Source organism: Tursiops truncatus, chromosome 14 (assembly GCF_011762595.2).
Source record: "Tursiops truncatus isolate mTurTru1 chromosome 14, mTurTru1.mat.Y, whole genome shotgun sequence".
Taxonomy (NCBI): Eukaryota; Metazoa; Chordata; class Mammalia; order Artiodactyla; family Delphinidae; genus Tursiops; species Tursiops truncatus.
This window is the reverse complement of record NC_047047.1, coordinates 6,078,942-6,100,056: the sequence shown is the minus strand read 5'-3', so window position 1 is coordinate 6,100,056 and position 21,115 is coordinate 6,078,942. Positions and strand designations below refer to the sequence as shown.

Genomic DNA, 21,115 nt, shown 5'->3' with positions numbered 1-21,115 from the left:
TTTTTACATTAAAGATATGTTGAAATAACATTTTGAAGGTATAGGGTTAAAAATATTTTTAAAATGAATTTCACCTGCTACTTTTCACCTTTTTTAAATGGGTTAACAGAAAACGTAAAGTAACATATGTGGCTTACACAGTATTTCTACTGAATAGTGTGGCTCTGCACCATATATACTGATACATAAATAATTGAAAACTAAAAAATACACAGCCTGTTAAAGTACGGATATGTTGGTTTCAAATACGGTACCAATTATTTGCTACATAAAGCAATTTAACTGACCGATTCCAGCAGAGAATCTCCCAATTTGGATACAGGTGTGCCTTCTAAAAGAGAAAACCTTAACCCTAGTTTACAATAAAATGCATAATGACTAGAGCACACAATAAGACTCTTAGTAACAAAACATTAAACCAAGTCTTCTTGACTACAGATTTAAGTCATGCACACACAACCCTGTTTCAAAACCAGCGAATTCAGAAAACAAATCACCCTCCATCCACACATTCTCCACCCCAAACAACTGTCAATAGAGCACACTCATTCAGAGTCAAACGCAAGGACCAGGACCGGAGTTTGGGCTTCCTTTAAATTATATATTCTTAACAGGTGGTGGCTGGGCGGGAAGCGGCTGGTGCTGGTCACAGACTCTAGTTTAAAAGATAAAATAAAATAAACCAGACTACTAATTAGTATATAACCATCTAAAAAGCTAATCACACCATTACGACATCTAACGGCCTTTGAGAGAGAAGGGAGGTCAGGGCCAAACAGTGGAGTGTAAGAGCATCCTTCCTGGATCCCCAAAGCATTTGCACCAGCAAATCCCCCAATCACAAGGCTATCTTCTTGTGATAGCCCGGGAGTGTTACCTTCTTGTAACACACGAGGGTGTTCGCTATTTGCATTTCCCTGCAAGACGAATTAAAACCCTTGGCCCTCCCCCCACTCCTATACGGCTGAGATAGGGTGAAAAGCAGTGCTGGCCTCACAGGGCGGCTCAGGAAGGCCACGGAGGTCCCGGAAAAGACAGCCCGCAGGTGCAACTGGCCCCTACTCTTCGCCTCACCGCCTCCAGACAGCACAAGAGCCCCGCCGGCCGAACCCAGCTCTCCCGTCCCGGCCCTGCCCCTCAACAGGCGAGCGTGTAGGTGGCCCAGCCCCCGCGCCCGCTTACCGAGGTCCAGGGCCTGGTGGCACCTGAGCAGAGCGGCCTCGGGCTGCTGCTGGCGTTGCAGGATCTGCACCTGGCCCGCCAGCCTGCGCGCCCGGCACTCGGCCGGGAAGCACTTCTCCAGCAGGCCGCTCAGCACCACGTTGATGCGGCGCACCGGCGGCCGGCCCGGCCCCGGCTCAGCGCAGCGCCTGCACACCGTGAGCCCGCACGGCAGCGTCACCGGCTTGTGCAGCAGCCGCTGGCAGCGCGGGCAGTCCAGCAGGTCCCGAGGCGCCGCGGGCACCGAGGCCGACGGCTCCCCGCTCGGCGCCTCCCCGGGGGCGCGGCCCGGCTTCCCCACCGGCGACCGCCGCTCGCGCGGGCCCGGGACGCACGCCAGGCCGCTCGCCAGCTCCCCCAGCTCGTCGGGCCGCAGCGCCCCGAGCCGCGCGGCGCCGCGAAACGCGCCCAGGGCCTCGGGGAGGCGGCCGGCGCGGGCCAGCGCGTCCCCCAGCCGCAGGCATAGGCCGCGGTCGGGCCGCGCCAAGCCGGCCAGCGCGGAGCGGAAGAGCTCGGCCGCCGTCTCGTACTCGCCGGCGCGGAAGGCCTCGTCGCCCTTCTCCACCCGCTGGGCGAGCGGCTCCCCGCAGTCGCAGCCACGACAGGGGGGCGGCGGCGGGACTGGCTCGGGGCTCATCACCGCGGGGCTGCGGCGACTAGGGCCGAAGGGAAGAACGGAGAAGGGAGGATGCTCGCTGCCCGGGCCCGGCGACTGCAGCGCGGGCGCCGCGTTCGCCGAGAGCCACCCGCGTCTGTGGGTGGGCGGTGCGCGGCGGGCCGCGCGACCACCGCCGGGGGCGGGCGCGGGGTGGGGCCGCGTCTCTCACGCGGCGTGGGCGGGGCGGGCACGGTGGGCGCGGCCGAGCCCCGGCCCGCGGGGAACGCCCTCCTAGCTACCCTGGCTTAGGCAGCCGGGCCGCAGGCGGGAAGGCGGCGACCCCTCCAAGTTCGTTCGGCGTCTCCGCAAACCCTCTCCCTCCTCGCCCCGGGCGGCCCCGCGCGCGCGTCTCCGTGCGCGCTCGTCTCCACGCGCCCTCGTCCCGCGCGTTCTCTGCCCGCCCCGCGCAGCTCCTTGGCCGTCCGCTGCCGCCCCCGCGCCTGCAGCAGGTGTCTTCAGCCCGCCTTACCCCCTTCTCCCCGCACCGAGTGCCAGCCTAGCTCCAAGGCCTGGCCAAGCCCACCTGCGGTTGTGGTTAAAAAGAGAACCGATAAATAAGTACCAGGGATGTAAGGTGCAGCATGATGACTATAGCTAACGCTGCTGTACCATATATGGGAAAGTTGTTAAGAGAGCAAATCCTAAGAGTTCTCATCCAAGGAGAAAATTTGTTTTTTCTTTTTTTCCTTTCTTTCTTGCATCTATATGAAAAGATGGAAGGTAGCTGAACCTATTGTAAACATTTCAACCATATATGTAAATCAAACCATCATGCTGTATGCCTTAAACCTATATAATGATGTATGTCAATTATTTTTTAATATAACTGGAGAAAGAGAAAGAGACAGACAGAACTGAGGGAACGTCACCCAGCACACCACTGTAACCCTAGCTTTGACTTAGGAAATTGTGTTAAATGACCAGGAAGCCTGAAGTGGGCGCTGATCGGATCTCATGAGTAAGCTTTTCTTAACGGAACTCTAGATGTTAGAGACATTTTAGAGCTCTAATTTAGACAGAACTCTAACATAGCATGTGAGGAAATACCAGGCTAAGTACTGGAAAGGATTTGAGACATGGAAAATTGTATTATGTCCTTGATAGGAAAGTAGAGATAGAATTTCTAAAACTGTCTCCTACAGTGCAGTACTACAGAGAGAAGTTGCTGGAAGGAGGGAATTAAAAACTACACATAACCTGCTCTTCTCTCCCTAGTGCTCGGCCATCTGTTTCATGCTATGTATTTGAATGCGATAAAATGCATTATAGTATTCCAAAATCCGTACTGTTCATTATTTCAAGTCGAAATGTCTTCATTCTAAATTTGTGAAGTTTTTCTACATCTAAAATTGGCTAAAGAAAATATAAGATACTCCCATCAAATCTGGCTTGGAAGAAGGGAAATGCCTCATTAAGTGAGGTGAGAAAATTTTAGATGAGTCCGTAAAACGGAAACGGAGACAACTTTGGCCAGCCTCCTAGTCCCACGATACAGAAACATGCAGAGCAAATCCCCCTGCCACCCCCTCCATCGGCCACCTCCCACCTTCCCATGAATGATTTTTCTCCTCAGCTTTCTATTTTGATTGATACTGGTTGTAGTCAAACTAGGTTTTGATCTGTTCCTCATTACTGAATGGGTCCAAACTCTCTTTTACATCACTCTTTGGGTTTTCATCTACTCTCTTCATGTAGTAATTCACTTGGATTTGAAGGTTGCTTATCCAACAAATTCACCACCAACAACCGGGAAGCTGCCGGGGGTTGGAGGGCAGCTTTTGAGTAGTTAAAATTGTTGCAACACTAAGGACTATGAAACCTTATGATCTTGGACTAAGGACTAAGGACTATGAAACCTTGGACTAAGGACTATAAAACCTTATGATCTTGTTGCAACACTAAGGACTATGAAACCTGATGATCTTGGATCTTATTTGTTCTTTTAGACAAATTTCTAGCAAAAGAACAGAAAGGAGACGCTGTTCGGAGGTATGCCTGCTGAGAGCAAGAAGTGTGTAAAGTAAAAATATCAATATATTGTGAGATTTATAACATGCAGAAATAAAGTACGTGACAGAAATAGCACAAAGGCCAGTATAGGAAAAACAGAGGGCTACAAAGTTCTAATACTGCATGTAAGATGGTGTAGTCACTTGAAGGAATATTGTAGTGAGCTAAAGATACATACTCCAAACCCTAAAGCAGCCACCTAGATAACACAATATTTATAGTTGAACGTCCAACAAACGAGATAACTAGAATTATTCTACAAAATAAAGTCTATTAACCCAAAAGAATGAAGAAAAAGAGGAGAAGGGGGAATAAAAACAGAGGAGATGAATAGAAAACAAAGAGCAAGATGGTAGACTGAAACTCAACCATATCAATCCATGTTAATTAAATATTAATGGTCGAACCACTATAATTAAAAGGCAACATTGTCAAATTGTATATAAAAGGAAGGTCCAAATATACGCTGCTTCCAAAACAAAGATACATATAAGTAAAAGGTAAAAGTTAAATAAGAAGATACAAATAAGTTAAAGGTAAAAGGATACAAAAAGTTGTTTCATCTTAACCCTTACCAAAATAAGGGGATAGTGACTACACTGATATCTGACCAAGGAGATTTCATAGCCAAGAATATTACTAGGAGAAAAGATGGCCATTTCATAGTGATAAAGGGGTCAATTGGTCAAGAGGACAGAACAATCCTAAACAAGCATGTGCCTAATAATGGAGCTTCAAAATGTACGGGGTGGGCTTCCCTGCTGGCGCAGTGGTTAAGATTCTGCCTGCCAATGCAGGGGACATGGGTTCAATCCACACGTGGATCCAGGAAGATCCCACATGCCGCAGAGCAACTAAGTCCATGCACAACAACTACTGAGCCTGTGCTCTAGAGCCCATGAGCCACAACTACTGAGCCCATATGCCACAACTACTAAAGCTTGTGCGTTCTAAGGGCCCATGTGCTGCAACTACTGAGCCTGTGTGCTGCAACTACTAAAGCCTGCGCTCCACAGCAAGCACTCCAGAGTGGTTATTTTTTGATAGTAATGATGATGAGAATAATGATAATGCTGTATTCAATGAATGCATCCTTCTGTTTCTGACAGGCGCACTGAGTAACAGTATTTTGGAAGGTCCCATGGTATTTATTTATCAACCTCAAAGTGAAAAATAAAACCAAAATATTCTACTTCCGTTATTAAATTCTAGAGCTTTATTATTTACTAAAGCATCTAAGATCTTTTAGCTCTTAAGTACATTTTTAGCCTGTATCACCTCCTGGACACTAAGATTTGAGGACACATCAGTAGGTTTTGTAGCATAACATCCCATCTTGGTACCTTGTACTGGGTGGGCCAAAAGGTTCAGTTCTGTAAGATGGCTCCAGACGCACTTAGCTGTCTTTAACTTCATTCAAAACAATTTTGTTAGATTGAATGTGCCAGCTGTCATATCAGCGTGCATTTTAAAAAGACATCAAAATTGGTGAATTTTTGTGTAGCCATTTTAATATTGAAGATGGAAGAAAAAAGGCAACATTCTCGGCATATTATGCTTTATTATTTCAAGAAAGGTAAAAACGCAACTGAAATGCACAAAAAGACTTGTGCAGTGTATGGAGAAGGTGCTGTGACTGATCGAATGTGTCAAAAGTGGTTTGCAAAATTCGTGCTGGGGATTTCTCGCTGGACAATGCTCCATGGTTGGGTAGAACAGTTGAAGTGGATAGCAATCAGATCAAAACAATATTGAAAACAATCAACGTTATACCACGCAGGAGACAGCCGACATACTCAAAATGTCCAAACCAAGCACTGAAAATCATCTGCACCAGCTTGTTGTGTGAGTCGCTTCGATGTTTGGGTTCCACATAAGTGAAAAAAACCTTCTTGACCATATTTCTGCAGCAATTCTCTACTGAAATGTAATGAAAACGTTCTGTTTTTAAAACAAATTGTGACGGGCGATGAAAAGTGGATACTGTACAACAATGTGGAACGGAAGAGATCACGGGGCAAGCGAAAGGAAGCACCACCAACCACACCAAAGGCCGGTCTTCATCCAAAGAAGGTGATGTTGTGCATATGGTGGGGTTGGAAGGGGGTCCTGTATTATGAGCTCCTTCAGGAAAACCAAACGATTAATTCCAACGAGTACTGCTCCCAATTAGACCAACTGAAAGCGGCACTCGATGAAAAGGGTCCAGAATTAGTCAACAGAAAACGCATAATCTTCCATCAGGATAATGCAAGACTGCATGTTTCTTTGATGACCAGGCAAAAACTGTTACAGGTTGGCCGGGAAGTTCTGATTCATCTGCCATATTCACCAGACATTGCACCTTTGGATTTCCATTTATTTCGTTCTTTACAAAATTCTCTTAATGGAAAAAATTTCAACTTCCTGGAAGACTGTAAAAGGCACCTGGAACAGTTCTTTGCTCAAAAAGATGAAAAGTTTTGGGAAGATGGAATTATGAAGTTGCCTGAAAAATGGCAGAAGGTAGTGGAACAAAAGGGTGAACACGTTGTTCAATAAAGTTCTTGGTGAAAATGAAAAATGTGTTTTCTATTTTTACTTAAAAAACCGAAGGCACTTTTTGGCCCACCCAATGTTATTATTCCTACAGGAAAAAACTAGGGAACACACAAGGATGAAGTAATTAATCATACGGCAATACAGGGAAGGAACCAAAATGAAATGTTTGGGATTTGGAAACCCCCCTACTCACTGATAAACTCTGATGCCAGCCCTTGATGGGCACTGAGGATGCTTGTTCCTTATTTTCACAATTATACTCACACTACACTTATATTGAGAAAACATGGTAATGCTCAAATGAGTAGGACTCTCTAAGCATTATAAATGATGGATGAGGAATTCCTATAGGTGAAGTGAAACTGCAGGAAACATCACTGATCCCTGTGCCTATATACTGGCCTTTGTCAGACAGTTTTTAAAAATCAGGCACAGACTCCTCAGGATTCATGGGGATAAAGATAAACTATGGGAAACATTCCAGCCGTCTGTGACATAGATGCACAGTGAGCAGGCGATGGCGTGCATTTCTGTAGAAAATGACCATCAGTCAGTCTACCAGCTTGGAACTTGTTGCCAAAAGCGGAAACAAGCCATCATTAGTGTTAATGGAGGCGCTGGCTGACAGGTAATGAGGCTATCGATCAGACAAAAGCTCTGTGGCCCTTTCTCCCCTTGGAACTCCCCGAACTGGGCATGTGCAGCATTACAGTGGAAATTTCCCTCAACAAATCCTTTCCACCATGTCCTGGTAAATCTTCACCAAGTAGTCCTCAAATATATAACTTAGTTTCATAGATCATCTAGCTGTTGATTTCCACTGTCCAGAATCATCTGGTGAAAAGACAAGCGCGTAGGCTAAAAAGAAACTGGACATAAAACAACCCCATCCATTCTGCATTATCTGCATTCATAGCTCTTCTGGGGCCACTACCCATTTCTTAGGCTCCGCCACTATACACCTTCCTGCTCTTCACGTGTGGCTGTAAAGGACTGTACCCACCAAGGCCTCCCCAGGTGACTGCGTTCACATGCGGATTCCCACCTACATTTTCAATGACATTTTCCATCAATACGGGGAAGGCAGAATCAACAGGATGTTGTGGCTTCCCTGCATAGGACAATTATCTCGGGCAATAAGGGTTGAAGGCTGTCACTGAAGCGTGTACATGATAACGGGGGGAGCAAAAAAAAACCAATGTATAGAGCACAAAGCTCTCAAGGAAGGAGAATGCCAGTGGGTCACATAGAAACAAAGCATACATTTCGTATCTGTTTGCCAAGAATGGAAGCTGTAGGCTTCCTGAAATCAACCTAAGTTACACATAGATATAGATGAATGGACTGCGTATTGTTACAAAGAAACAACAAAATGGAATCGCTTGTGCTAAGCCCCACATCAGCAAACCAAACTTAATACCTAACCTAATTACAGTTACAGCCTCCCCCAGGAATATAGTCTTAACGCAGCGGACCCCAACCTTTTGGGCACCAGGGACCGGTTTCATGGAAGACAGTTTTTTCACGGACCGGGGAGGGGGGGATGGTTTCGGGATGATTCAAGCGCATTACATTTATTGTGCACTTTATTTCTATTACTGTTACATTGTAGCATATAATGAAATAAGTATACAACTCACCGTAATGCTGACAGGAGGCGGAGCTCAGGCGGTAACGCGAGCGATGGGGAGCGGCTGTAAATACAGAAGCAGCTTCGCTCGCTCACCTGCCACTCACCTCCTGCTGTGTGGCCCGGCTCCTAACAGGCCATGGACTGGTACCGTTCCGTGGCCCAGGGGTTGGGGACCCCGTCTTAACCGGTCAGTATGGAAATTTCTTGTCAGCACCACTGAGGCAATCTACCACACAGGTCCCTTCTGTCCCCTATAGGTAGCTTACCTAAGCCTGAAGCAATCTACTCTTTTCCTCCTTTTGCTTATAAAAACCTTCCATTTTGTACAGCTCCTCAGAACTCCTCTCTACTTGCCAGATGGGATGCTGCCCAGTTCAGGAATCGTTTAATAAAGCCAATTAGACCTTTAAATTTTACTCGGTTAAATTTTTGTTTGTTAACAGTGTGTACAGGTAGACACACAAGCGCATACACAGAAAACTGTCACACCCAAAGCCTTTTCTGCATATCTTGATTTTACTATATTTTCTGAATATTAAGCAGGAAAACCTTTCTGTAGAATAATTAACTTACCTGCACGTTTGAGCAGTTGTGGAATAGAAAACTTGCTAATGAACGCTATTCACCTGGGTTTTGTTGATGCTGGACAGGAATAGAGAAGATTTCTTTTTCTGAAACTCCCACCAACGTCCCAAGGAGTGTTTTCAGGCTGACAGTTGCTGGTGAGGACAGCCCTTGGCAAACACAATAGCCGCCCTGGGCCCACAGCAGGTCCCCATTCCCCTCAGAACAAGGCATCCAGAGTTGGCTGGATTCGCTCCAACTATCACTGAGGCAAGTTCCAGCAAGAGTAAAATTGGGTGACATCATACAGAGACCTAAGCAAGGGGTTCCAGTCTTTTACTAAGAATTATCTCCTGGAAGGGAAGCTGTCCGTTTGTTTTTAGAGCTTATGATTTGATAAAATAGACAAAATTTCCATTTCCCTGGCTCAGAGATTTTTGGCAACCTCTCCGTAGACTTAGTTTGATTTCCTATCCTCTACCTGCTCTTCAGCAGAGCAAATCTGACCATGTACATTCTGGGCCTAATTTCAGAAGAGTACTGTTTTGTAACCCCCTTCATTGCAGCTTCTAAGACCACCTTGGTGAGCTTCCCTGTGTACACAAAGGGAACCTGGGTTTAGCGGGCACTAGAATAGGAGACAGCGCCCCCTGGAGGAAACTGGTGAAGAAAGCTGGCAGAGAAACTGCTACAACCTGATGGCTTATGAGTCAGCAGTGGCCCAAGGACCCCCTTAACTTGTGCACCTTTGATGTTCCCAACTGTAAACTGGATATTCTTACTTCTGCTATCCTGTCCATCTTCTTATGCTTGGAAGTTCAGGTCAGAGGTCGTCCACACTTCCCTCCTCAGAAAGCACTTTCGCTTTATCCAAAATTTTATGTGTTTTCATATTTGGCTATTTTTAAGATCAGTGAGATACCATCAACGGGAATGCCAAAATTGTGAAACATCAGAAAGTAAATTAAAATGAATCATGAGGTTTCATGCAGATATGCTGGGGGAGAAGGGAACAGGTTGTCAGTTCTTTCTTCCCAGGAAAAAACCCTGATGTCCGGGGGTTTCCCAGCCCTCCTGGCCTGCGCAGGGTAACCACACCTTTTTATGGGGTGGGCCCTGGCTCAGAAGACTACAGCTTTTGGTCATAATTACCTAATATCTAACCAACTGAAGACTAGAGAATATACAGCTGCTATTTTTATTACCATCCTTCTAGTTTCCAAATAATTTTGCAGTGTAATCTCTTTATGGCCAACTCTTTACTTATATTCTCTATGTAACGTGGAGGTTGGTTCTAGTTTTTTTGCCTTTTAGAAACTTCCCTAAAGTCGTAACATTGGTTTTTTCCTTTTCATTAAAAAATATCTGTGGCCCAGAAATTCTATGCTGAGGTATCTACCTAAGACAACCAAAGTGTTCAAATCTATTTCTTGTATCAAGGGTGTAAGAGGAAGGTAAAAGGAATACTCTTCTTCAGCACCTGGATTTTCAGCGTTTTCTGTGAAGGCCTTGAGCAATGGTTTTTAAGGGGTATCCTCACCAGCCACAAAGCACTACTTTAATGTGAGGCAGCTGGAGCTCATTACCAGGAACAAGGGTGGGAACGGGGGCCCTACTTCCTTTCTTCTTCCTGTTTGTGCCCAGCTCCTCCTGTTCAGCTCAGAGGTGTATCTATCTCTCCTCCTTAAACCACTGGACCTGCAGGAGCTCATCTGGGCCTTTGGACCCTAAGGTGGAGCGGCCAATCTGCCTGGCTCAAGATGAGATTCTCATATTCTTATTTCCAAAGTGCTGTCGCCTGATCCTAATTGAACTGCAAATGTTCACAGATCAGTTTTGCTATCATGTACAGAAGGCTCTAGAGTATATCTTACACTCAAGTTATTTTAAGAGATGAAAGAAAGGGCAAATTGTTATTGTTCTTTTCCTAAGGAAAAAGGTAACCAATAGCTGAGAACATGCATGGAGAAATTGGCAGCTTTCTTGTGAGGCAGATGTTCCTTCTTTAGCATCCCTGTCCTCCAGTTATGGGATGGGGAGGGTGGGAAGGAGAAAAGGCGCTCATGAGTCTTTAGGATGGGGTGGCGTGGAAGCAGCTTAGTTCATGACTGACTCCCAGTGAATGCTGGCAGCTGGGGAGAAGGGAGGTCCGACGCTGCTGCAGCGGTGCCAGGCGTGCAACAGGTGGGTAGCCAAGGGGGTCAGCGAGCGCTCCTGTAGAAAAACGCCATGCTCAGAACGACTGTGCTAAGTCAAGGGAGCATTCATTAAGTATTTGTTCAGGCTCAGGAGCTACGGGAATAAATGGAAACAGTCCCTGCCCTTGAGGGTCACTCGGTCGTGGGTGAGGAGGGGAGTGAGTGGTAGGGGGTGAAGGAGAGCAGGAGATAGGAGATCGATCCATTTAAAACATTCTTTCCTGTAACAGGTAACTGACCTGAGGCTTCCTCGCAGGGGGAGCAGGAGTTAGGTTTATTTAATCCACTATCCTGTTGGCAATCACAGCAAGCCCTCAAGGGCTTTTCAGGAGAATGAGGGCCTAGTTTATCCCCCTTGACATAAACGTCGGAGGTGTGGGGAGGCTCCGCTTTTCCTAGAAACTGTACTTGCCTCTGTAATTCATCGACGGCATGTGCTGTGGGAAGAAGACAAGTGGATTGAAGTTAAAGCATGAGAGTCTGCTTGGTTCAGATAGTCGCTAGTTGTATAATCCTTACACTCAAAATGGGTTTATTGTACACAACATGTAGCTGGGTCTTTTTCATCCACCCTGGCAATCCCTGTCTTTTAATTAGTGTATTTTGACCATTCACATTTATAGTTATTACTTATACAGTTGGATAAATATGTTTGTAGCTTTTCTATTCATTGTGCTTGTTCTTTCTTTTTTTCTTCTGGTTTTGAACATTTTAATGTGATTCCAATTTCTCTTCTCTTAGAATATCAATTACATTTTCTTTTTATATTGTTTAGCAGTTGCCCTCAAGTTTACAATATACATGTATAATTAATCTGAGTCCACCTTCAAATAACACTATACTGCTTCATATGTAGTGCCCAGTCTACTGGGAAGCCATCAGAGGCATTACACTGTTACACTTCTGTGGATTCCTAGCATTTCCTTTTGATTTTTCTCAGAGTTTCCATCTCTCTGCTTACACTACCTATCTGTTCTTTCATGATGTCTACTTTTTCCATTAGAGCCCTCCACGTATTAATTGGTTATTTTAAATTCCCTGCCTGAGAATTCCAACATTTGTGTCGTATCTGAGTCTGGTTCTGATGCTCTTCATATTGTTGTGGGTTTTTTTAAAAAAATTATCTTTTAGCATGCCTTGCAATTTTTTGGTTAAAAATCCAGACATAATGTACATCAGGTTATAGGAACCGAGGTAGAAGGCCTTTCATGTTAGGATGTACGGTAACCTGTGAGCAGCTGGGCTGTGTGTAATGTTTGCTGCAGCCATAGGTGCTGGAGGCTCCAGCTTCCTCCAGGGTCCTTGCTGCTACCTCCTCTCTTGTCCCTGGGCTTCCCTAGGAACTACTCCTTAAACAGAGTCTGTGCCTTGCAGCTCTCCCAGCTGTAACTCAGAGTCATTGTATTTGATTTCTGGTGCTGTAGAGGCAGGGCGTGGGGAGGGGGTGGCATTCTACAATTGTAGCTTTAAACCTCAGTCTTTTAGTGGGCCTGTGTCTCCAGGCTGTCACCTTTACAGGTGTTTCTTAGCTGTTTTTTTTTTTTTACCCCTGAGGTGAGACAGGAAGGCTTGAGGGGGCTGGAATTGGGTAAATGCCCATCTCCTATGTGGGATAAGGCTCTGGTGAAGTCTTTCACTCTAGCTAGTAGCCCTTTGTTACGGAGGGTGCTCTGGGCATAGTTCAAAATGGTTACCTTTCTCCTCTATCTGCAGAGCCAGGAGATTTTTCTTGACTCTTCATCATAAGAATGCCTGGTAGCTCACACTCAACCTCCAGCAATTTGTCAGGATTACCACGTAAGTGATCCTACCGGTCCACGGCTCTGGTGGTTTCTGCTACAGGTAAGTTGATCTCAGCTGAGAATCTCCGTATTCACCCATCTCATGATTCTCTGACGAGTATTAAGGAAAGGTGTTTATTTTCAGTTTTCTCAGCGTTTTTCTTGTTGTAACAATAGGAACGACAACTTCCAAGCCCTTTTTACACACTGGGCCTGAAACCGGAAGTCTAGCTGTACAACCTTGAGTAAGTCAAATCCTCTGAAGCTATTTCTCCCTTTATGATATAGTGATCATAAACCTTTCAGGCCTACTTCACGTCATTATTTACATTAAAATGCTTTGTAAATGGTAAAGCACTATACTTCCATACGGATTATTATGGATTTGTCAACATTCACCATGAATTTGGGAGTTGTCACCAGGAAATGTCTGTCAAGGCAGGAATTACATTTCCCAGCTCCCGTGAAATTGCTGTGTGCCAGAAGGACGCAGTGAAAGACATGTGTCCCAATGCCACAACTGGCTCATAATAATGCCCCAGTGGTCCTCCCTCCTCCTACCCTTCTCCTGCAAGCAGAGGACCATGTGACCTTTGGGTATAAGGGAGCCACAAGATGGAAGATTCCCTGCCTACGAGGAACAGACCACTGGATTGTTATGTGTGCAAGACACAATGATTTTATTGTCTTTAATCACTGAAACCTTGGTTTTTGTTTGTCAGGGCAGCTGATGCTACCCTATCTAACAAAGAAACCGTTATCCTGATAGTGGAGCTGCAGTTACAAAAACCTAAAATTTGTGGTTTTCAAATTTCATATTCACTGGTTAGGAGCTGCGTGGCTAAAAAAACAGATATTGTGGGCTGGAAAGATTGAGACTCGTGATGCTGCAGTGCAGTATGGAGTGAAACTTACCTGTGACAATATGAGTGATAAAGAGAAAACAGAAAGACTGTTGGGGAAAATGGAGGGAAAGAGGCAAAGTGCAAGTATGTATTGACTGTTCCTCTCTACTTTCTGAGGGAGGGAGGGACAGAGAGAGAGAGAGAGAGAGAGAGAGAGAGAGAGAGAGAGGGAGAGAGAGAGGGAGAGAGAGAGGGGTGGAGAGAGAGGACTGCCTAGTTGAAATTGGCAAGCACAAAGGAAAAGTCCAGAATTTTGGGTCCTTGCAGTGTTACAACAATTTAGAGTTTACAGATTACAGACAACAGGAAATAAGACTGAAAAAGGCCTGTTAAGACTTACCAGGTCAACTCAGTTTTGAGGACAATACAGATGATGGATGTGATGTTGCTGTCCAAGTCTTGTTTTAGACAGCTTCAAGATGACTGCTAATAAACTGACAGGGAGATTGGCTTGAGGGCAAGGAAACAAACATGTAACTGCCCAGTCCTTCCTGTGTACCTGCCACCCCCAGGCCTGGGCGGCCCTGTTCAGCACTTGGCGGCCTCTACTCCGCTGCAAGCTCGCAGCTCTGCTCAGCTCTGAACCCCATAACCCTGATGGATGCAGCGCCTGGCGTGTCCAAGGGGCTTGGAAGAGGTACTGTGAAATAACACATTTTATGGCAAGACAAGAAAAACTTAAATGTAAAAAAATCTTCTCTGCCCTTTGGCCTCGTCTCTACCCTCTACCGTGCATTGTGTCTCTGCATTAGGCATTGACCAAACCTCCCAATCGGCAGAAACACCTGCTCAGCCATAAAGAGCAACATTCCCCTAGAACCAACAAGACAACTCCTTAAAAGATAACATTCTTTCTTAATCTTCAAAGGGTCACAAGGACCCACCACTTTGTACCTGAAGATCTGGATTGTGTAAACTGTCAACAGTCCATCAGTTAATGTATAACCCTCTGTCTCCAAAAATTTATGTAAACTGTGCTCTGACTTCTAATGGGCAGAATAGCTCTCAGAGTTTTCTGAGAGGCTGTTCCTAGGTTATAATCCTCAATTTGTCTCAAATAAAATTTTCCATTTCCTTCTTAGATCGACGGATTTAATCTTTCATCAGCAGTACCTAGAACAATTTACATTTCATCAAAGAGGTGGCGAGGCTCTTTGTCCAAAGTTCGGCTGCATCTCGATCGTTTTCCCCTTCTTGTCCCGCTTTCTGTTCCCTGCTTCTGCAGGTTCCAGTTAAATGCGCTAAGCTGGGGTTGAGTGGGGAAGTGGGGGTGGGGTGTGGTGAGGGGTAGAGGGTGAGCGGTTGGGAAACCAACATGCCCCAGTAACCCTCTGGGACCGTGTCCCCGGTCGGCGAGTCTTTCTCCCGGGACCCCTCCCCGCCCTCCCCCGCCCCCCCCAAACAGAGCCACCTGGGCCCCGGCGTGTGGGGATCTGCCATCTCTGCGTGCACTCAGCCTCTAGGGAAACCAAATCTCGCCTTGGCTCTGCACATTTCACTGTTGACAGTTTCCAACATAAGATCCATGAAACTAAAATGTGTGAGAAGAAATCCAGTAAGAGAAAAGCGATCTAAGACACAAGCCTATTAAGTCAACCTAATATTATTAAACTTCCAAATTCAGGAACTGCCCTCCCTGCCTTAAGACCGCTTCTTGGAGGCAGAGTTGCTTCTCCTGTTTCTTTTCGAATCAGGCTGATGCTACTTCTGAGTGCTCACCTGCACATTCCCTGCGGGGTCGCCCTCTCTAGCTGCCATATCCTCCTCCCCCTGCCCCGCCAGGTGTCTCCCCTGGGAATGAGCTTCGCTCCACCCCACAGAGACACTCCTGCATCAGGTGCGGAACGATTTCAACAAGCCTCTGCTAAAACATGATAGAAGAATGACTGATCCTGCAGCCTCTGCGTGTCAGCAGAGGGTGACGGGCCGCCACGCTGGCTGCCCCTCCGCCGGCGTGGCGGGCGGGCACACGAGTGCCTCTCCTCCACCGCCGGCTTGCCCGCAGCCATCACGCAGGCCCGCGTGCCCCTCACCGTCGCCAGGCCTCGGGGACGTCGCGTCCACACAGCACCTGACCTGGAACCGCGGCCCACGTCAGGTTGGCACGTGTTTTAATTTCATGTTACTTTCACATTTACAAACTCAGGAAGCCACACTGAGCAAGGGACGGTGGAGGCTGCCTGGAGGAAAAGCTGGGCTCCTGGGCCCTGTGCAGCCTGGACGCTTGGGACTTTTCGCAGGGAAACTCTCCCGTACCTCGAGGGACCTCGCTGTCGGACGGCACCTGAAATGGTAGCCGTGGCCTGCTCCTCAGCGCCTGGAAGGTGCGTTACTGCGGCTGCCTCGGCCCAGGAGTTTATTGCTGGTGAACTTGATTATCCAACTTACAGTCCAGGATGACGGCATCATCAGAAATGGGTCCAGCGGTGCGCATTTTGCTGAGACGAAAGGAGACTGAAATGTGTAAGCTGCACTGACTGGGCAATACTGGCATGTTGCTCGTGTTTGCCGCTGGCCCCCAGGAGGGCCTGGCCTTGGGGGAGGCAGGTGGAGACCGCCCTCCCCGTGCCCATCCACACGGGACCATCAGAGACGAGAGGCAGACAGTCACCATGGTGGACGTGCCCAAGCTCAGGGCAGCCTGAGCTCCAGCACCCGGCCAGCTCTGCCTCTCCCCAGGCTCCCTTAAAGGTCCCCAGAGACGTTCCCTTTCTCAGGTGGGAAATGTGTACACTCCCCTCACTTTGCAAAATTGGATCTCTTGGGCTGAATGAGATCATCACTTGGCAGGCAGAGGTCTGGAAATGTGGCCCAGCAGCACACAGGCATGTATTCTGAATAGATGGACTCCCGGAGAGTGCCCTCGAGTCATCCCTGAACTTCTCAGGAACAGAACAGTCGTGGAAAGACGGGTCTGCCTCTGTGACTATAGTGGCGCCAAGATGAAACCCAGAGGTGTAATTACTCAGATTTGACCCTATCTCGGCCCCTGGGATGTGTGCAGACCACTCGCTCTTCCATCTCTCCTGAAAGCGCTGGGCCCCATGTCTACAATCCCCTGGGGACAGGCATGACCGCCCCACCGTCTGCGGGCGCTGCAGGTGTCTGACAACCGAGGGAGGTGACTCGAGGCTGTATGATTTTTCCTCCCGTCTGTTCGACTGCAAATGTTTAGTCTCTTTCCCCGCTGAGGAGAGCAAAGGCCCCATGGCACTGGGGCTGGGGTGGAGGAGGGAGGCAGGGCCCGCCGTGCACCTTCTGTCCAAACTAGGTCATAATGGTCAGGGTCCAGCTTCACTGGCCAAGGCACACCCAGGTCCACGGGAACTGAGGAGTGTTCGGGGGAGTGTGACAGAGCAAAGTGTCATTTCTGTGCCCAGATCTCCACCTGGTTAGCCTCTGGTCTAACAAAGATACTTGAACTCACAGTCCTACACATTAGTTTAGCAAAAAATCTGGCTTCTGATACCCAAAGAGTTTAAAGTCCCCTTCAAAACGTGCATAGAGGCGCCGGATGTCTCGTTTGCTGATACCCAGAAAGTAGTGCTCGACTTTGGTTCTGTTATACGCGGTGATGCCCGGGGGGATGGTGGGGTAAGACACCAGGTGGTCTATGCCAGCCTCTTTCAAGATGTATGGGGCGTCGTCCTCCAGGGTCTCGTGGTGACCGATGACGCTGTACTTGATCTCGCAGGGTGCGCACAGTTCCACGTATGTCACCCAGTGGATGATGTGGTCCCCAAACTGAAGGTCCAGCCACCTATGGTTCGGATCACCCAGGTAGCGCACAAAGTCCTCAAACTGGATGCCCCTGGTCTCCGTTCGGTTCCTCCTGTACTTCCTGATGATGCCAGGGGCAATCTCGTGCCTGTACCAAGGCTCAAAGCGGGGGTTGTGAACAAACTTATCCTTAAACGCAGAAATCAGTCTCTCGAAGGGATCTCTTACGATAAAAAACTTGAAGTATGTCTTCAAGCTAAGGGAAAAAAATGAAGATGAAGAAGTTAACCTGATGCTGCTGGTGGTGCTGGCTGTGGGTTGTGAGGAAGAGTGAAGTGTGATGGCTGGAGCAGTGGCAGCCACCAGGCTGAGCCCTGTGCCAAGCACACTGCATGTGGCTCTTACTCAATCCGCACAGCCACCCTTGGAAGCAGATCCTGTTATGAACCCATTTTACAGGCTGAGGAAATGGAGGCTCAGAGAACTTTACTGTCCAAGACCACAGTACTCATCACCCCCAGGGCTGCTGTGAAGACATCTATTTAACCCATGTTTTGTTTCACTTGAGTAGTTTGAAACTTCAGGAATGTTTGAAAGTTTTGTTCCTGTGCAGAAAACCGTTAAGGGCAGGAACCCTGACTGAGTTAGGAAGAGCTGAGGCCTGAGAATGACTCTAAGGGTACGTCTTTAAAAACTCAATTCAAAATTTCCAGGGGAAGGAAAATGGGGGGCAGAGTAGGGGGGGAAGAGGAAAGGCAGAGTGAGGCTCCAGTCTCCAGCTGGCGGAAGGGGGTCTGGGGGAGCTGCCAGTGGGGGGGTGGCGGCGCAGGGGTACCCCCGTAAAGGGCCTGTACTGACAGTGACAGAGCAATGACGACACTGCTGTGATTCCATGCGCTCACCCAGGCCAGAGACCCTCTCAGCGCTGCAGGTCTCAGCGTGTCTACTCTCACAAAAGCCCCGCAGGATCGCTGCTGAGGGGGGTGACAGGACCGCCCTCCCCCAGGAGGGTCTCTGACCTGGCATTTGACACCTGCCTTCTAAGGCTGTACACGTTGGCAAGAGTGAGTAACCAATACTGGAAGCAATGAAAATCAAGTAGCTGAAAAGCAAGGGAGGTGAAAGATCATTCGGTGCCCTGACACTGACTGGCGTATTATGTACCTGTTCCTTTTAAACCTTGTTCTACGGGGCCATACCACAGCTGTCAAGACAACTGTCCAATCAGCTAAGGAACTTTCCCGATGCCGGTCTCCCTCCTTGCCGTGGTTGGTGAGGCCTGTCTCTCTCCACCTCTGCTGGGTCCAGCCGATCCCACCACCCCCCCAGGGGCAGCTGCCGCCAAGGCAGGCATAACACCTTGGGAGAAAATGAAAAATGAAGTGGGGTTTCCCTGTAACCCAAATCCCTTTCTTATGAAATGAAGGTCATGTTCAGTAAGAAATCCATAAAACTTAACAAAATCAGAGCAGAACAAAAACGACCACTCATTTCTATAAGACAGTTACGCAACCTTCATTTTAATAGCCTGCATGAAGGTTAGGGTGGAGAAGACATTCAGAAATTCTCACAAAGACGTGAATTTAAATGCGCTGAACGCTGGGCGTATGCCCGGCTGCCTCTCACCAACGCAAACCAGTAGCTCTCGGAGCCATCTGGGAAACACGGCAAGTACAGAGCCGAGCCTGCGGGGTTTTATCGGCATCCCCCTCCCCTGCTCCTACCGCTTCTGAATTTCTGCATCGCTGAAGGAAGAGAGACGCGGGAGGCCGTTCTTCTCGTGGTCGTGCACCACGCTTTCAGGGATCTCTTCGATGGAAGGAAAGGCTCCTGGGAGGCAAACAGGGAGAGGGCGTGTTGGGGATGCTGCCTTTAAAGACAGATGCCCGTCTCAAAGCCCGGGCCCGCGTTCCCCATGGGCCATCCCAGTATCCACGTTTAGGTCTTTGAATTTCAACTGCTTCTGCGGGCAGGATGAGAGTGAAGAAAAGCTTCTGGTGATCCACAGGCCATCTGGAGGAAACAGACGAGTTAGGAGGAGGGAGAGGGAGGGAGCAACGGCTACAGCAACGAGCACCTAAATCGGGTTCCATCTGCCACAAAAGACAGATCAGTGCCTGCAAGCAGAATGCCCAAAACCTGCAATACTGACTCTGCTCTGGAACTGGGGGAAACTGCCAGAGAACTGGGACCATGAAACCCACAGCCAGCAGAAATAGAGACACAGAGGTAGAGATCAAATGTATGGACACCAAGGGGGAAAGCGGGGGTGGGTGGGATGAACTGGGAGACTGGGATTGACATACAGACACTATTGATACTAAGTATGAAATCGGTAACTAATGAGAACCTGCTGTAGAGCACAGGGAACTCTACTCAATGCTCTGCGGTGACCTAAATGGGAAGGAAATTCAAAAAAGAGGGGATACGTGTATACATACAGCTAATTCATTTTGCTGTACAGTAGAAACTAACACAACATTGTAAAGCAACTGTACTCCAATAAAAATTAATTTAAAAAAAAAAACAACACAACAACACACTGCTGATCCATGCCCGCAGCTCGGGCCCATCACTCCCAGCATGACATCACCCAGGCCTAAGAGGTTCCTAGGTAACCTCACAGCATCCCAGACTGGCAGTGGCCAAGAAGTTTGGTGCTGGACAAGTCAGGCTGATGCTGTGCGAGTGATGTGATATATTCGAAGCACGGCTCAGAGGAGGACACGGGGTGTCTGAGGAGAAGGCAGGGCAGGGCCGAGAGCCACAGCTCCTGGTCCAGGCTGCAGAGTGGAACCTGGGGGGCCCATCCTAGGGTTGGAGGGTTGGGCAGGTGCTTCACTCTTTTCTCAACTTAGACAAATGGACATAAAGCATCATTGTGCTGGGGTGCTAGCCGAGCCTCTGCAACCCTTCATGTGCATCTTCGTGTTAACCTTGCCACGTTAAACTCAGAGTCTGGCGGGGAAGGATCTCTGTTGGGCCATCTAAGCAGTGATCACAGCCTCCTCAGAATATTTAAGCCCCGATCCAGAAGCCTGTGCTAATAAGTACAGTGGACGGATGGCTATAAAACAAGCAAGATGCACACCTGCTCTCACGGGGCCAACAGAGGAACCAGCTCTGGGGATCTGCACCTGGATCTGCTCTGGTACCTGTCGCCACGCAGGTGCATCTACGGACAGCTGAAGGCAGCCCCGGGACTGTCCTTCTCCTATCACATGGCCTGGCAAACCGCTCCCGTTTCTATCCCGCCCGCATCAACGGGTTCTTCTTCTTCAAAGTCTGATGCGTCACACGGTGGTAGCAAATCTGTAAGACTTTTGTACGCTTGTTGCTTTAAATCTGATTTGTAAGCTCATTCTCCGATGTCAAAAATCCAACGTACTGCCTGATAACTCAAGAAGTGCACTGATTATAAGCAGAAGATGAGGCGGGTGTCTCCCTTTTCTTCCCCAACGAACCAGGGAAGAGGCCGAATGACACCCAACTCCGACACCACCTCTGAGAGCAGCGGCAGGCCTGGGGGGCCGCGGGACGGAGAGCCCGGGGCCATGTCCCATGGGGCTCCGAGGTCTGATTCCTGATCCAGGAGTCACACGGCTGTCTACTGGAACTATGTTTCTTTTGAAGCTGCATTTAGCAGAGCCCATAATTATCTTGGGTCAATTCAGAGTAACTGGAGTTTAAACAAACACAGCGTCTGAAAAGAGTGGTGAGGAGTCAAAGCCTGCGGTGCGCGAGGGGCACTCTCCAACGATCTGATTTGTTCCCGAGTGAACACCAGACTTCCTGAGCAGGTGGATTAAACCTCCGAATACGGATGCTCAGTGTAAGATGGGGACAACTGCAGGTGGGGAGGCCCCCAGACCCACCAGTGTCTG

The 21,115-nt window shown here is 48.2% G+C and overlaps 2 protein-coding genes across 7 annotated transcripts in view; both read right to left on the bottom strand.

Moving 5' to 3' along the window:
• LONRF2 (LON peptidase N-terminal domain and ring finger 2) overlaps positions 1-1,996 on the bottom strand; it is a 38,105-nt gene extending 36,109 nt beyond the window's left edge. The window contains 1 exon segment of the mRNA XM_019931031.3: positions 1,183-1,996. Within this exon segment, the coding sequence (XP_019786590.2) occupies positions 1,183-1,858 (676 nt within the window). The 5' untranslated portion in view covers positions 1,859-1,996.
• Positions 1,997-5,378: 3,382 nt separating this feature from the next.
• The window catches only part of CHST10 (carbohydrate sulfotransferase 10), a 36,747-nt gene continuing 21,010 nt past the window's right edge, over positions 5,379-21,115 (bottom strand). For 4 of the 6 annotated variants that reach the window (XM_019931202.3, XM_033838093.2, XM_033838095.2 and 1 more), the window contains 2 exons: positions 18,956-19,061; positions 15,606-17,487 (listed from right to left, as the gene is read on the bottom strand). In XM_019931202.3, coding sequence (XP_019786761.1) covers positions 16,950-17,487; positions 18,956-19,061 — 644 coding nt within the window. In that variant the 3' untranslated portion in view covers positions 15,606-16,949. Of the gene's footprint in view, positions 10,842-11,064; positions 11,263-12,519; positions 12,718-13,851; positions 13,946-15,605; positions 17,488-18,955; positions 19,062-21,115 lie in introns of those variants that run through there. The other 2 variants (XR_002175578.3, XR_012325576.1) reach the window with 2 other exon arrangements.